At 45.8% G+C, this 15,643-nt stretch overlaps 1 protein-coding gene across 1 annotated transcript in view; it reads right to left on the bottom strand.

The window, feature by feature from the left end:
• MSH4 (mutS homolog 4) overlaps window positions 1-15,643 on the bottom strand; it is a 116,282-nt gene that overhangs the window by 74,291 nt on the left and 26,348 nt on the right. The window contains exons 3-4 of the mRNA XM_075936277.2: window positions 12,743-12,906; window positions 8,674-8,784 (exon numbers count right to left, since the gene is read on the bottom strand). Coding sequence (XP_075792392.2) covers window positions 8,674-8,784; window positions 12,743-12,906 — 275 coding nt within the window. The remainder of the gene's footprint in view (window positions 1-8,673; window positions 8,785-12,742; window positions 12,907-15,643) is intronic.

Genomic DNA, 15,643 nt, shown 5'->3' with positions numbered 1-15,643 from the left:
CCAAACGAGCCCCTATGAACTCGAGGTCCTGAGTTGGGCGCAAAACAGACTTTTGTTCATTGAGGAGGAGCCCGAGAGATTAGAAGGTTCGTCTGGTGAGTTGGATCATATGAGAAACTTCAGGGACAGAAGAACCCTTGAGTAGGCAATCGTCCAGGTATGGAAAGGTGACTACTCCTTGCCATCGGAGGAAGGCCGCGACTACTGCTATAACCTTTTAGAATACCCTGGAGACCGAGGATAGTCTGAAGGGCAGGACCTTGTATTGGCTGTGATCCTTGCTGACAACAAATCGTAGGAACCTTCTGTGGGCCAGGTCGATAGCGACATGAAAGTAGGCATCCTGGAGGTCGAGGGCAGCAAACCAGTCATCTTGGTCCAATGTGGGAATTATAGCAACCAACATGATCATTTTGAATCTTTGTTTCCATAGGAATTTGTTCAGATGGCGGAGGGCTAGTATGGGTCGCCAAACTCCGGACCTTTTCTGGGTGAGGAAATAGTGTGAGTAGAAACCCGTTTTTGAACTTGTTTGGCGCTGACTCTATTGTCCCCAGAGAAAGTAGGCGGTCGACTCCCGCTCGTAGGAGGACCTCGTGAGAGGGGTTCCTGAAAAGGGACGGGGTGGAGGGTGGAATGGAGAAGGGAATGGGATAACCCATTTGAACGATTTCCAGTACCCATCTGTCCGTGATGATTTTGGCCCATTGATGGAAAAAGGGCCTCAACCAGTGGTGAAAAAGTTGGGTAGAATGATCTGTGGTGCTGCATGTAACTATTTGCACGCCCCCGACCAAGGCATCAAACTTGCTGCTTTTTGTTGGAAGCCATGTGAGCCTGGCCATTTCCATTATGCCGTTGCTGGGGTCTCTGGCGTGAGCGTTGATTATCGAAACTCCTCTGTTGCTGCTGTCATTGGTCTCTGATGTATGAGTAGTCGTATCGGTGCTGGTATGGGGTATACCAGCACCTCCTGAAAGAGGGTGTATACATCCCTAATGTTTGCAGGGCTGTTCGGGAGTCCTTAGAAGAATGTAAGACAGTGTCTCTGTATTCTCGGCAAAAAGCTTGTCTTTGTCGAAAGGTAAGTCCTCGACCTTGCTCTGAAGCTCCTTTGGGACTCCCACCACTTGCAAGTAGGAGGCTCTCCGCATAACAATTGCAGAGGCCTTAGAGTGAGCGGCAGTGTCAGTAATGTCCATGGCCATTTGGAAGGATGCTGTCACTGATGTGTAGCCTTCTTGGATCACTGATTTTAATATGGGTTTTTTTGAATCTGGTAGATGGTCCATGAAAGGAGTCAGGCGTGAGAATGTGTCAAAGGCGTGGTTGGAAAGGTGTGCTGTATAGTTAGCGATTCTAAGGAGCACCATTGCTGATGTATAGACTTTCCTGCCTAGAAGGTCCAAACTTCTCATTTCTTTGTCGGAGCCCTGTTGTTAGAAGGGCAGGGCCTTAGCCCTCTGTTGGGCTGCATCTACAACTAGGGAATTTGGTTGTGGGTGGGCAAAGAGGAATTCCATCCCCTTTGGGGGAACGAAATATTTTCTGTCAGCCCTTTGTTAGTCGGTAGAGCCGATGCCAGAGTATGCCATATTTCATCAGCAATCTCCAGGATGCCCTCATCGAGGGGTATGGTCAGGCGCAACCTGTGCTACGGCTGAAGGTTTCTAAAGAGTTTGTGTTGCTTGTCCTTGAGTTCCTGCAACAGTATCTCCTGAGTGATGAACAACTCCTGAAACTGACGAAAGTCATCAGGTGGAGAAACCTCGCCGGGAATGACTGCTTCATCTGGCGGAGAGGAATCTGCTGGAGACACCTCGATTGACTGGTCATCAAAGGGAGTGTGTTCTGGTTCCGATGGAAGTTGAGAGGGCGAAGCCAACTGTTCCAGAGGGATGAGGGGAGCCGGAGTTAGGGAGAGCCTGGACGAAGTGTTGTCGCAAGCAGATCGTGAGCAGTAGGAGTACCTGCTACAAGAGTTGCGGGAGTAATGGTCGTCGCAATGATATAGACCATCCAGAGGTGAGCGTCTGTCTGGATAGTAAGAATGTGAACGATGCCAATGATGGCATGGAGAATAAGGCGAACAAGAACAGTTGTATGACACCCTGAAAGAAGCAGGAGAAACTGAGAGTTGTCTGTAGTGGTGTCTTTGACAAGAGGGACAAGCAGCCAGGAATGGAGAGGGTAACCTGGAGGGAGAATCTGGAGTCCTGCGGCAGCTACCACGGTAGTATGGGAAACACGGTGCCAGAGGAGATGGTGACGGAGCTGGGGAGAACACAAGGGAGCAAGAGTGGCTTCAGCACGGTAGAGTCAAGGGGGTGGAGCTCACTGTTCCCACTTCGGAGGCACGAGCTGTAGCGCTAGCCAGTGCCATGCTCCTGGGTGCCGACAACTGAGGCAGCACAGCGGTCGGTGCCGTGGTGGTGGGAGGCGGTCGCGCCAGCGCCATGTGTTCTGGCACTGCGCGCTGGTTTGAAAGTGGACAGTGACCAAAACCCTGAGGGGAGTAGGAAAGTCGGATACCGGGAAGAAATGCAGAGAGGAACAAGCAAGAAAGGAGGACCCTTGATTCGAATGGAGAAGATAGGGTGATCAGCTGGTTATCTGAGGTGTTTGTACACTAATGCGAGAAGCCTGGGAAACAAACAGGAAGAACTGGAGGCCCTGGCCCAGTCCAAGAAATATGATTTAATTGGGATAACAGAGACTTGGTGGGATGACTCGCATGACTGGAGAGCTATCATGGAAGAGTATAGACTGTTCAGGAAGAACAGGCAGGGGGAGAAAAGGAGAAGTTGCACTATTTGTAAGAGATCACTATGATTGCTCTGAACTCCAGTATAAAGAGGGAGAAAAACCTGCTGAGAGTCTATGGGTTAAGTTTAAAGAAGCATACAACAGCAGTGATGTTGTGGTTGGTGTCTGCTACAGGCCACCGAATCAGGTGGATGAGGTAGATGAGGCTTTATTCGGACAACTGAGAGAAGCTTCCGGATCGCAGGCCCTGGTTCTCGTGGGGGACTTTAATCACCCTGACATCTGCTGGGAAACCAATACGGCAGTACACAGGCAATCCAGGAAGTTTTTGGAGAATGTTGGGGATAACTTCTTGGCACAAGTGCTGAAGGATCCAACCAGGGGCCATGAGCAGCTTGACCTTCTGTTCACAAACAGGGAGGAACTAATAGGGGAAGTAGAGGTGGGTGACAACCTGGGAAGCAGTGATCATGAGATGGTAGATTTCAGGATCCTGACCAAAGGAAGAAAAGAGAGTAGTAAAATACACACCTTGGACTTCAAAAAAACAGATTTTGACTCCCTGAGAGACCTGATGGGCAGAATGCTCTGGGATGCTAACATGAAGGGGAAAGGAGTCCAGGACAGCTGGCAGTATTTAAAAAAGCCTTATTGAAGGCACAGAAAGAAACCATCCCAACACGTAGCAAGAAAGGCAAACATGGTAGGAGACCGGATTGGCTTACAGGGGAAATCCTTGGTGAACTTAAGCACAAAAAGGAAGCTTACAAAAAGTGGAAACTTGGACAAATGACCAGGGAGGGGTTTAAATGTATAGCTCGAGAATGCCGGGGGATTATCAGGAAGGTGAAAGCGCAAATGGAATTACGACTGGCTAAGGATGTGAAGGATAACAAGAAAGGTTTCTACAGGCATGTTAACAAGAAGAAGGTGATCAGAGAAGGTGTGCGGCCCCTACTGAATGAAGGAGGTAACCTAGGGTACGTCTAGACTACATGCCTCTGTCGCCAGAGGCATGTAGATTAGGCTACCAGACATAGTAAAATGAAGCGGCGATTTAATTAATCGCCGCTTCATTTAAATTTACATAGCTGCCGCGCTGAGCCGACAAACAGCTGATCATTATCTTTGAAAAGTCATGGAGATCGGGAGAAATCCCGGATGATTGGGAAAAGGCAAATGTAGTGCCCATCTTCAAAAAAGGGAAGAAGGACGATCCAGGGAACTATAGGCCGGTCAGTCTTACCTTGGTTCCTGGAAAAATCATGGAAGGGATCCTTAAGGAATCCATTTTGAGGCACTTGGAAGAGAGGTAAAGTGATAAGAAATAGTCAGCATGGATTCACAAAGGGAAAGTTGTGCCTGACCAATCTGATTAGCTTCTATGATGAGGTAACTGGCTCTGTGGACGTGGGAAAGTCAGTGGATGTGATATACCTTTACTTTAGCAAGGCTTTTGATATGGTCTCCCACAATATTCTTGCCAGCAAGTTAAGGGAATGTGGATTGGATAAATGGACAGTAAGATGGATGAAAGATGGCTAGAAGGCGGGTAGTGATCAACGGCTTAATGTCAGGATGGCGGTCGGTTTCTAGTGGAGTGACCCAAGGTTCGGTTCTAGGACCGGTTTTGTTCAATATCTTTATTAATGACCTGGATGAGGGGATGGATTGCACCCTCAGCAAGTTTGCGGATGACACTAAGCTAGGGGGAGAGGTAGATACACTTGAGGGCAGAGATAGGGTCCAGAGTGACACAGACAAATTGGAGGATTGGGCCACAAGAAATCTGACGAGGTTCAACAAGGACAAGTGCAGAGTCCTGCATTTGGGACGGAAGAATCCCAAGCATTGTTACAAGCTGGGGATCAACCACTTAAGTAGTAGTTCTGCAGAAAAGGACCTGGGGGTTACTGTGGATGAGAAGCTGGATATGAGTCAACAGTGTGCCCCTGTAGCCAAAAAGGCTAATGGCATATTAGGTTGCATTAAGAGGAACATTGCCAGCAGATCCAGAGATGTCATTATTCCCCTTTATTTGGCTTTGGTGAGGCCACATCTGGAGTACTGTGTCCAGTTCTGGGCCCCCCACCACAAAAAGGATGTAGTTGCATTGGAGAGGGTCCAGCGGAGGGCAACAAAAATGATTAGGGGGCTGGAGCATATGACTTATGAGGAGAGGCTGAGGGAGTTGGGTCTGTTTAGTCTGCAGAAGCGAAGAGTGAGGGGGGATTTGATAACAGCCTTCAACTTCCTGAAGGAAGGTTCCAAAGAGGATGGACAGAGGCTGTTCTCAGTAGTGACAGATGGTAGAATAAGGAGCAATGGTCTCAAGTTGTGGTGGGAGAGATCCAGGTTGGATATTAAGAAAAACTATTTCACTAGGAGGGTAGTGAAGCACTGGAATGGGTTACCTAGGGAAGTAGTGGAGTCTCCATTCCTAGAGGTGTTTAAGTCTCGGCTTGACAAAGCCCTGGTCGGGTTGATTTAGTTGGGATTGGTCCTGCCTAGAGCAGGGGGCTGGACTTGATGACCATCTGAGGTCACTTCCAGATCTATGGTTCTATGATTCTATGGTGCAGGTGTCAGCGCTGTCATAGTCAGCTCTGAGAAAGCCCTCATTGGTGGCTCAGAGCTCGGTGCCGGCGGCTGGGGTGCAGGTGGAGCCAATGCTACCCTCCGTGCCACAATCTGTGCAGGCTCCCTCAGCTGTTTAGATTTTTGTGCCGCTGACACTCCGGAGCACGGCTTTGAAATACCGGATGTTCCCGGTCTGTCCCCCTGGCTCTCCCTGCCGTGTAGGACAGTAGGCAGAGATCTGGTTGAGGAGAGTCTAGGTTTCTTTGGTATGGCCGGGTTGGGGGATGAAGCTCGTCGCTTCAGGGGCTGTTCCTTGGTGGCGGGATGTTGTGGCTCCAGGGCTTTATCTAAGAGGAGCATTCACAGGCGCCTCTCTGTTTTTTCTAGCCCTGGACGTAAGTTTAGTACAGTGGAGACATTTCTGGGGAATATGAGATTCTCCCAGACATTTTATGCAGTCCAAGTGACCATCAGAGGATGGCACTGCCTCACAGCAAGTGCCACATTTCTTAAAGACGGGGTATGACGGCATGATAGGGCTTAGTCTGGCGGTTAAGGTTTCTCTGAATTTCATTCTTTTTAATGAAAACAGAAAAGAAACGTCTATTTCTCTCTCTTTTGTTTTTTAAACAAGTAACAAGGAGACAAACCGGGAAGTCAACCGTTTGGGATATAGGAGGATAACAACTGCCTTCTTAATTCTTGTGGGTTTTTTTTTTTAAGGGAAAGTAACGAGGCGGAGATGTGGAAGGAAGAAATGAGGTAAGATTATGTATGCAAGTTAACTAGAGCACTAGTTAACTAGTCTCACAATGGGTTGAGGTGAAGAGCGTGGTTCCATCTGTCTGCAGCCTTAGGTGGTCTAGAGGAACTGGCGGGAGGCCGGACCGTGCATCAAGGAAAAGAGCGCGAACGCCGTGAGCACCACGGTACATGCGCGGTCCAGCTGGATACTGCTTTTGACAAGTCTCCATCTGCGGTGCCGGGGTAAGCCCAGCAGCCCATAATGGAGCATCTGCGGGGACATCATCAAAGAAAAAGCAAACTTAACTTCTGTGAGTTTTTCAGGACAAGACTGGATACTCTAAGGCAAACAGTTATGGAGAAATTCAGAACTGGGCACAAGCTTTGGGGTCAACCTGCAAAAGGGAACTGTGTGGTGAAAGTCAAGATCTGACCTGCACACTTGTAGGCTGGCTGTTGGTGTCAGAGCTGTGAGCCACCCCAGCATCACATTTAAGCCAGTGACACAACACTTATTGGTACAAGTTGAATCCCAAAGTGTCCCAATTACTTATGAATTCCAATTGATGCTATGAAGTGGGTGGGTGAGAGTCTGTGGCCTGCATTGTGCAGGAGGTCAGACTAGATGATCATAACGGTCCCTTCTGACCTTAAAGTCTATGAGTCTAAAAGTTATTATAAAATTATTTTATCATGAAATGACTGTGTGGATTTGGAATCCATCAGCTACTAACAAGGACTTACTAGACCAGGAACAATGGAAAGTTGTTAACCTTAATCACTCTGCTCTGGATCAAGCAATGAACATGTTAAGGAGATTGGCTGTGAAGAGTGGAAAATTACCAAGTAGGACACAGCAACAGTGATGATAAAGCAAAGATTTAAAAATGATTCTCAGAAAAACAATAAGTTTTGTTAAGAATGGGGGGAAAACAGGCAAGTGTTCATAGCAGGGGATCCAATTTAACTGCAGTGCCAACAAAGGTCAGAAAAGGCTAGCCGGGCTGCAAAATCTCCATGATTCAGAAGTCATGATCTGGAGAGGAAGACACCATAGAGGACTCTGTCCAAGTCCAAAGAACTATCCAGAATAGTAAGGAACCTGAGGCAACGAAATGTGTATGCGTATGTTTAGGGTTCCCAGGCATCCAGTTTTCGATCAGAACACCTAGTTGAAAAGATACTGGCAGCTACTGGCAGCATTGCTGACTATGCCATTAAAGGTCTGGTAGTGGTGCAGCAGGGTTAAGGCAGCTCCTTGCCTGCCCTAAGTTCATGCTACTCCTGGAAGCAACCAGCAAGTCCCAACTCCCTGTGCTCTTAAGCAAAGCACTACGTGTTGCCCCTGCCAAGCACTACCTACACAGCTCCCATTGGCTGGAAACTGCGGCCAGTGGGAGTTGTGGGGGCGGTGCCTGCAAAAGCAGGCAGTGTGCACCATGCAGAGCTGCCTGGCTGTGCCTCTGCGTAAGGCCTGGACATGCTGGATGCTTCTGGAAGCAGCACAGCACCAGGGCAGGCAGGGAGTCTTCCTTAGCCCCTTCCCACTGCCAACCAGGAGCTGCCTGAGGTAAGCACTGCCCAGCTGGAGCCCACATCCTGAAATCTTTACTTCAGATTGAAACCTCCTCCTATACCCTACCTTAAACCCCTGCCGCAGGTTAGAACCTCCTCCCACAGCAAACACTATCCCAGGGCTCTCACACCCTCGCAGACCCAAGACCCCTTTCCTAGTCCTGAGCTGCCTCCTGCACACCAACCCCTTCTTCCCCACCCTAGATCCCCCTCTCACACTCGGAACCTCTCATTTCTGACCTCACCCTGAAGCCCACGCCCTTGGCTGGAGCCCTCACTCCCTCTTGCTTCCCAACCTCCTGTCACACCCCAGTGAAAGTGAGTGAGGATGAGAAAGAGACAGCAATGTGGGGGGCTGGAATGAGTGGTGGACAGGGCCTCAGGGCAGAGGCTAGACAAGGGATTCAGTTTTGTGCAGTGAGAAAGCTGGCAACTCTACATATGTTCATTATTTTAATTAGACCTATGTATTTCTCATTCTATTAAGTAGGAGCAATATTATTTTAGTATCCTATAAAAGTCTGTCTAACTGTTGGCTTTCACTACTGAATATCCCTAAGGAGGCAAACTAAGCCAGAAGGCTTAAACTTTAAGAAGTGGGTTGTGCCCACGAAAGCTCATGATACTATTTACACTTACTGTTAATCTCTAAAGTGTTGCAGGACCATTTGTAGTTTTTTAAGTTTTGTTTCAGTATTAGACTAACACAACTACTCCTCTGTGATTTTGATGGGGGAAGCTTGGGGAAGATGGCATGACTTTTAGGGCCTAGGCAGTTGGGCTTAGTGAGGTCACCACTGTCAAAAAGTGCACTGAACACATGATCACATCTGAAATGTGTGTGCAGAAGTCAAAAGCCAGGAATGCTGCCTAAACTCTGCCCAACACCAGCTAGCTAAAGGATTCAAAGTTGTATCCCCTTATAAAGACTGTCATAAATCCACAACTATATAATATCAGACAAACAGGAGCCCTATAAAAATGAAATAAAGTCTAAAAAAAGAATACCTTGAAATTTTCTATCATCAAACTGAACAATTTTGTTGTATTCCCTGTATCACAAGCAGTATTTGACATTATTATTTCTAACGGTGTTAAAATCTTGAGTTTTGTGATAACCTAAAAGCAAAATTGAAATAATTAAAAAGTTAGCACTCTCATAGTACATTTTCACAAATAAATAAAATAGTCCTGAAATGACTAACAAATTCTATAATCTTTTAAACGAATTTAAATCAATTAAAAATTCAATGTAAAGAGAGGTGTACGTACAACAAACTAGGTAGACATCTATTCTCATGCAGGGCTAACAACAATGAAATATTGTCATGGTTTTTTTTCACTTCCTGAACTTTGAACACTGGTAACAGGTGAGACCACAATCATTAGGAACTTTCTTATGGACAGATAATGAGCTACATGTAGAACAGAAAGCACTGAGGCAAGTTTAGTACAAACAGAAAAGATTTAGCTACACCTATTGCAACAGGCTCCAAAGATGGCAGATGAACATATTACATTATTATTTATTATTTGTAACATGTATAAATGTATTTCTTTCCTCCCTCTCCTTCCCTATTATGCATTCTTCTCTCTCCAACTGCTGCATACAAAGGCTATCAGAGAAATAGCCTGCAGTAATAATTTCCCAAACAGAAGAATGAACTGTCTGCAGATATCACTTACTAATATAAAACAGAAATCAAAAGTTACAAAATGCTTAAAATTAAAGATTGAGAAAATAATGGATCTCATGTCATAAATGTATGAAAGATAGATATGACAAAGCATCCCTGAAAAAAAATGTTATGCCTAACATGGCATTACATGGCTGAAACTAAGAAGGTACCTTTTCAATCAGAAGAAACTTTCTGGGTTTGCAGGTGAAGACACAGGGCACTCCTGAAGGTCATGAGCTTCAAACTCACATGGACTGGATAAGGCTCTTTGGATTAGGTCATATTTTAGACCTTATAACTTTTTATGTATACATGTACACACTTCAGCCTAACCTGCATTGTTTCTCTGTTTTGGTGGCTCAAAATATACATATTTAAACAAGCCTTTCCTTTTTGCATGAAATACTCATTGTAACAGCATGTGTTTAATGCCCCCAGCTCCTGGCTAATCCTGCCTTATGCAAGTTTCCTTTTGCTGGAAAACAGCTGTGAGTTTAAACCTCCACTAGCTGCCAAGAAAATCCACCAGATTCAGCAGCTGGCAGAATTAAGAAGAATTGGTTCTCCAGCAGCTAGAAGGATCATGAGCAATGAGGGAACAACAGACAAAGTAAAAAGGACTGTGCTTCATATGAAAAAGGGGTTGGTTGGGGGTAAAGCTGAAAGAGAAGAAGGATGTCCCCTGTCTTGCCCTACTTGGGTCAGGAACCTAGCTCTGATTTGAAATACAACTGAATGTTGCTACTAATTTCTTATCTAGGAAAGGGTTAACATTTACATATGCCTAACAAAAGCAATTATTATGTATTATTTCTATTTGTATTATTTGCAGTAGAGCCCAAAGGCCACAAATTATGATTTGGGTCCTAGTATATAGGTCAGGTATGGGCAATAATTTCTGACCAGGGACCACTTCAGAAATTTTTTAAGTGGTCCCAGGCCATCCCGGAAGGGGCAAGGCCTCAGGTAGAAGTGGTTGGGGCAGGACACTTCTGTGCTTCCCCACCCACAGATCCTGATTGGTATCATGGTGGGGGAGTTGCAAAGATTTCCTCCCCACATACAGAGAGAGAACCGCCAGCTGTTCAGAACAGCTGGCGGTTCCCTTTAGGTACCCGTGCCCCTGGCCACAGGAGGAAACTTCATGTGCTCCCCATTGCTGCCCCAAGATCAATCAGGGTCTGGAGAGGGAGCACATGAAGTCTCTCGCTCCCTGACCCCGCCCTGCAAGGGAGCTCCATGCTTAGAGCAGGGCCGGCCCACAACATTTTGGCACCTGAGGCTGGGAGCTCAAATGACACCCCCAGGCCACCTTTTCTCCTGCCTGCCTGTTATTTCTCTTGTGTTCTCCTTCCTCCAGCACAGCACTCCACCATCTCTGTGCGTCTAGAGCAGAGAATACATAAGCACCAACAGCAGACACAAATTTCTACACTCTAGTGGTGCCCCCCCCCCCAGGAGTGGCCCGAGGCCAGCTGCAGCAGCTGGTACCCCAGGCAGAGCGTATGATGCACTGCAGGGCTGTCAATGCATTGATGTCATCAGCGGGCACCCCAGGCACCCCCGTGATGTCATCATTGGGCACCGATGTCCGCCTATAGCCACGGGTTGCCCCTGCACACCCCCACAGTCTGGCACCTGAGGCGGCTGCCTCAGTTCACCTCTTGGTAAGGCCAGCCCTGGCTTAGAGTCAACCACCAGCTGAGCAGCAGCTGGCAGTTGACTTTAAGTGCTGAGCCCCTTGCAGAGCTAGAGGAGACTTCACATGCTATCCTCTCCTTCCCTGATTGGCCTGCGGGCAGAGGGAGTGCACGGAGTCTCCTCCCGCCCTTCCCCCATCCTGCAGAGGGCATGATGCTCAGAAGCGCCACACAACCTCGCAGGGTGGGAGAAGACTTTGTGTGCTCCCTCCTGCCCCCAGGCCAAACAGGGCTTGAGGATGGGGAGAGCACACAAAGTCTCCTCCCACCCTGCTAGGAAGCACTGATTGGCCTGGGGTGGGAGGGAGTGGTAGGGCCTCTGCGGGCTGGATCAACTTACTTGGTGGGCTGGATCTAGCCTAGGGAGGCCCGTTTTTATTCACCTTGGCAAAATAAAAATAAAAAGAGACCCATTTACTACAATTTTGACTTCCCGTGGTTTGTCAAATTCTCTGATTCAGCATCTGTCAGGTACCAAGGGTGCTGGACTTCAGAGGTTCAAACTGTATAATAAATTCATGAGATTCCATAGTCTTAATCATTCTGAACTATCTAAAATATTTTTGTTTGGGCCAAGGCTTCCCCACCTAGCCATTGTTAGCTGCCTAGTTTTTTGGTCACATTACAGCAGAAATAAGTCCTAAGGAGGGATGTGTAGAAGACAGTGCCCTTAACATATTAATTGAGGGATGGTGTTCCATGCATACGAGGTGGCATGGAATAAAGTGTGACAATGGTTGAAGCCAATATCATTGGTGAAGCAGAGGTTACAACACAGTAAGAGACAAGTATTTAGTGAAGGGCATTGAAGACAATGGAGCCGGAAATTGGAAAGTCAACAAAAGAGTAAAATCAGAGTGACAAAAACAGGAGACAATTTTAAGCAGATGTGTTCTGGATGGATTGAAGGGTGAATGTTCTGTCATAGAGCCAGCAAAAAGGAAGTTACAGTAATTAAAATGTGAGATGAGGGACAGGTTTTCGCAGTGTACAAGTATGATAAAATTTTTAAAATATTACAGCAACTCATTACAGCAAAACACAGGAGTTGGACACAGCTTGTTGTGGGCACTTGGGAGAGGAAAGAATCAAAGACAAGTTATGTTTGAGTGACAAGGGAAATAGTGATGTCCAAAGACAATGAAAAGGCACAAAAGGACTTGAAAGGAAACAAGTTCCATTTTTATCATGTTCATTTAAAGTTGAAGGGAGATATCTCAGAAGGGATGTCAAAGAGAGAAACGAAGGAGTGGAAAACTGAAATATGGGATTGCACAGACGAAGATAGATCAAAATTATAAGAGTAACTTTGAGGATCGAGGCCAAGGACAGAGTCATAGTGGAACCCCAACAAAGAGTGGTGAAAAAGTATGGGAAAGAATCCAAACACAAATAAATACTCTATTAGCTGAAGAGCAAAAATGCACCTGCTACTATGAGTAGATAGAATCTTTAAGAGGAACAGATTAAAAAATGAGTATCCAATGTCCACAAAGCCAGCATAAATGATATTACTGTTCGCATTAACAATGCTATTTTACTTTTTTTTATTACTCTTGGCATGAACAAACTGCAGTCTTCAATCAGGGATTTCTTGCTATTATTAATACACACATCTGACAAAAAGGACAACTACAATAATCTTCATTGTCATATAAAATGCAACCATATTCAGCAAACCAAAGTATTCATAATTACCTTGGCATAGGTTGTGTTGTCTGCAAACTGGGATAATACCACTTCAGGGGTTTTTAAGTCAATACTAGCCATTCCTACTTCACCTCTGGCAAGTCCTCTCCCTTCTACTACAGCTACAATAACAGATGCGACCATGTGAGCAGAGACAGCAGATGAGGATGTAACTGTAAAACAGTAGTATACATTTTAGCAATGACTCAGTTCACAGCACAGTGCATAAGGTATGGGCTTATATCCCCTTCTTATAAAGAAGCAGAAGTCTGGCATTTGTCCAAATTTACTTAAAAAATCAAAATACTAGTTACTGAATTCTACATTTGATGTATTATGCACAGAACAAGCTCTGTTTTTAATTATTTGAACACCATGCATCTACATGTAAAAATAAGAGCACAGCATATATACACAGAGTGTGAACATGACGAATGACATTTTTAAAGGTGGAAATATATGCAGAAAATAAAGTGCTGAGCACTATTTCTGCATTTTGAAAGACAGGTGAAGGGCTGTTGCAACCATTAAGCATTTGTAATTTTAAATACAAACTTGAGGGAAGCTATTATCGCTGGTCAATTTTAGACAAAACTTGGAAACACACTGAAATTGAAAGAAGGTATTCACTTTGTGCAGTAATGACAGTTCTTCGAAATGTACGTCCCTGTGGGTGCTTCACTCTAAGTTCCTTCACTCTGAGTGTCAGTGCATACCAGGACCAGAGATTGGAGTTTTTCACAGCAGTGGTCAGTTGGATATCACGTGTGTGATAGCCATATTGAGACATCAGTGCCTAATGTATCATATTCATAGCTCAACCACCTCCATTCCTCTACCCCAGAGTTGAGAATCTGGTCTCCAAAGTAGACGGGAGGAGGATGGGTTGTGGAGCATTCACAGGGACACTTATCTAAAAGAACCATTGTTACTGAACACGGTAAGTAACTTCTTTGAGTGCTGCCCCTGTGGACGTTCCACTTTTGATGACTATCAAGCAGTCTCCCTCAAGGAAAGTGGGATTCAGAATCATGTAACAATAGTGAAGGATAGCACAGCTAGACCAACTGCTGGGTCAGGAATGAGGATGGGGAAGTTGATTCCTTCAACTTAGAATCAACATTACAAAAATGGAACTCCTTTCTTTTCAAGTCTTTTCCGGCAGTTTTATTTTGTGAAAGTGTGCTCTGAAGTCCAGATAGCAGCCCTGCAGATGTCTACTATGGGAATATTCTGCAGAAAGGCAAGTGAGGCCGCCATGGTTCAAGTATAGCGAATCCTTATATTAGTGGGGGGAGGGCCGCTGTTAAGGTCGGGATAGCAGGAGGCCAAAATATAATTGGAATTAATCAATGCTATCTGTAAGGAGAGGTTGCGCAGGCCCTTGATCAATCTTTCAAAATGGCAATTTGGATGTGGAGGATTGGCTGGAGTAGTCTGGGTCTGAAACGGTCTTCTCCTCAGATCTCTGTTTTGATGTGTTGGGATGGAAATGTTGATGGAAAATTGAGTTTCTCGGCCTCTGGTATGGTGTATATTGCCTATGTTTATTTGGTGGCATGTAAATGCCAAGTGTACATAGAGTGGCACAAGTGTCCTTCATGGTATGAAGGATGCTGTCAGTCTTAGAGGGGAAGTTTGTCTCTGTTGAAAGGGAGATCCTTCACATTGAGTTGGAGTTCTTTAGGTGTTCCTGAAACTTATAGTCAGGATGACCTATGCATGATTATTCCAGTGGCTTGAGCCATTGTATCTGCCACATTGATTGCCAATTAAAATGCTGTTTGAGCTATTGTCTGGTGTTCCTGAATAATGGACCTTCGCTTGGGGGGGAGGTGAGGGGTTCTGCTCTGGTATGTCCATGATCAGCTCCCTGAGTTTGTTGTAACTGGAGTAGTCATAATTGGCTAGGAGCTCTGAATAATTGATAACTCTGAATTGTAAGATGGAGGAGGACTATCTCTTTCAGCTGAAGAGGTCTATTTTTGTGGTCTTTATCTTGTGGGGCTCCTACTACATTTAAACTGAAGAGGCACAGCAGGGGTAGGCCCTGGACCCAGCACGAACCGGGGCAGCCTATAGTGACCCGGACTGGCCACAGACAGGGGCTGCAGCCGGAGCAGCCTCTACTCACTACCAGCCACAGCCACCACAGATAGGGGCTGCTGCCAGAGACCTGTCGCGGGCAGAGGCTGCTTCATGGGAGCCTCCTCTGCAACCTCCCCACCATGCTCCTGTCTCTGATGGAGGCAGCAGCGAGGGGGGCAGGCAGCACTGCAGAGACGGTGCTGGGAAAACCAGCCTTTAAGCTGGCTCTCCCCAGCACCAGCTCCTGCTTCCCCCACCCTTGCTGCCTCTGATGTGGGGGAAAATGAGAGTAGATAACTCAACTATTTGATAAGCATAGGCTTATCATGTAGTCGACTAGTAGTTTACATTCAAAGTTTAGAATATGGGTCTACTGACTTCCACAAATAAGTCTAATCATATAGATCAGGGGTTCTCAACCTATTTCCATTCAGAACACCTATAGCCACCCATGACCATAAGTATCCCATGTATCCACATAGTACACACTATTTTAATAATCTTTGTACAAAATATGCCTTGTAATATAGCATTTGAAAACAAACAACTCTCTGTCAATAATATGGTGATATGTACATAGTAACATTACATTAATGTTATGAATTCCCCTGTATGAGGTTTTTAGAACACATTCAAAATCAAATAGCCCTGCACTGGCAAAAATTGTTTCACAGGTCCATCCTAAACAAAAGAATGTGTGTTTGACTCAATTTCTATGTAAGTACTAGACAGAATTTATAGACCAGCAGGGGGAACAGATGGCAAAAAAAAGAACAATTTGCATTTTAGTGAACACAAGGAGGGGCATAGAGCCTCTTTCAC

This window comes from Pelodiscus sinensis, chromosome 9, assembly GCF_052426305.1.
Source record: "Pelodiscus sinensis isolate ZL-2025 chromosome 9, ASM5242630v1, whole genome shotgun sequence".
NCBI lineage: Eukaryota > Metazoa > Chordata > Testudines > Trionychidae > Pelodiscus > Pelodiscus sinensis.
This window is presented reverse-complemented; position numbering and strand designations above follow the sequence as displayed.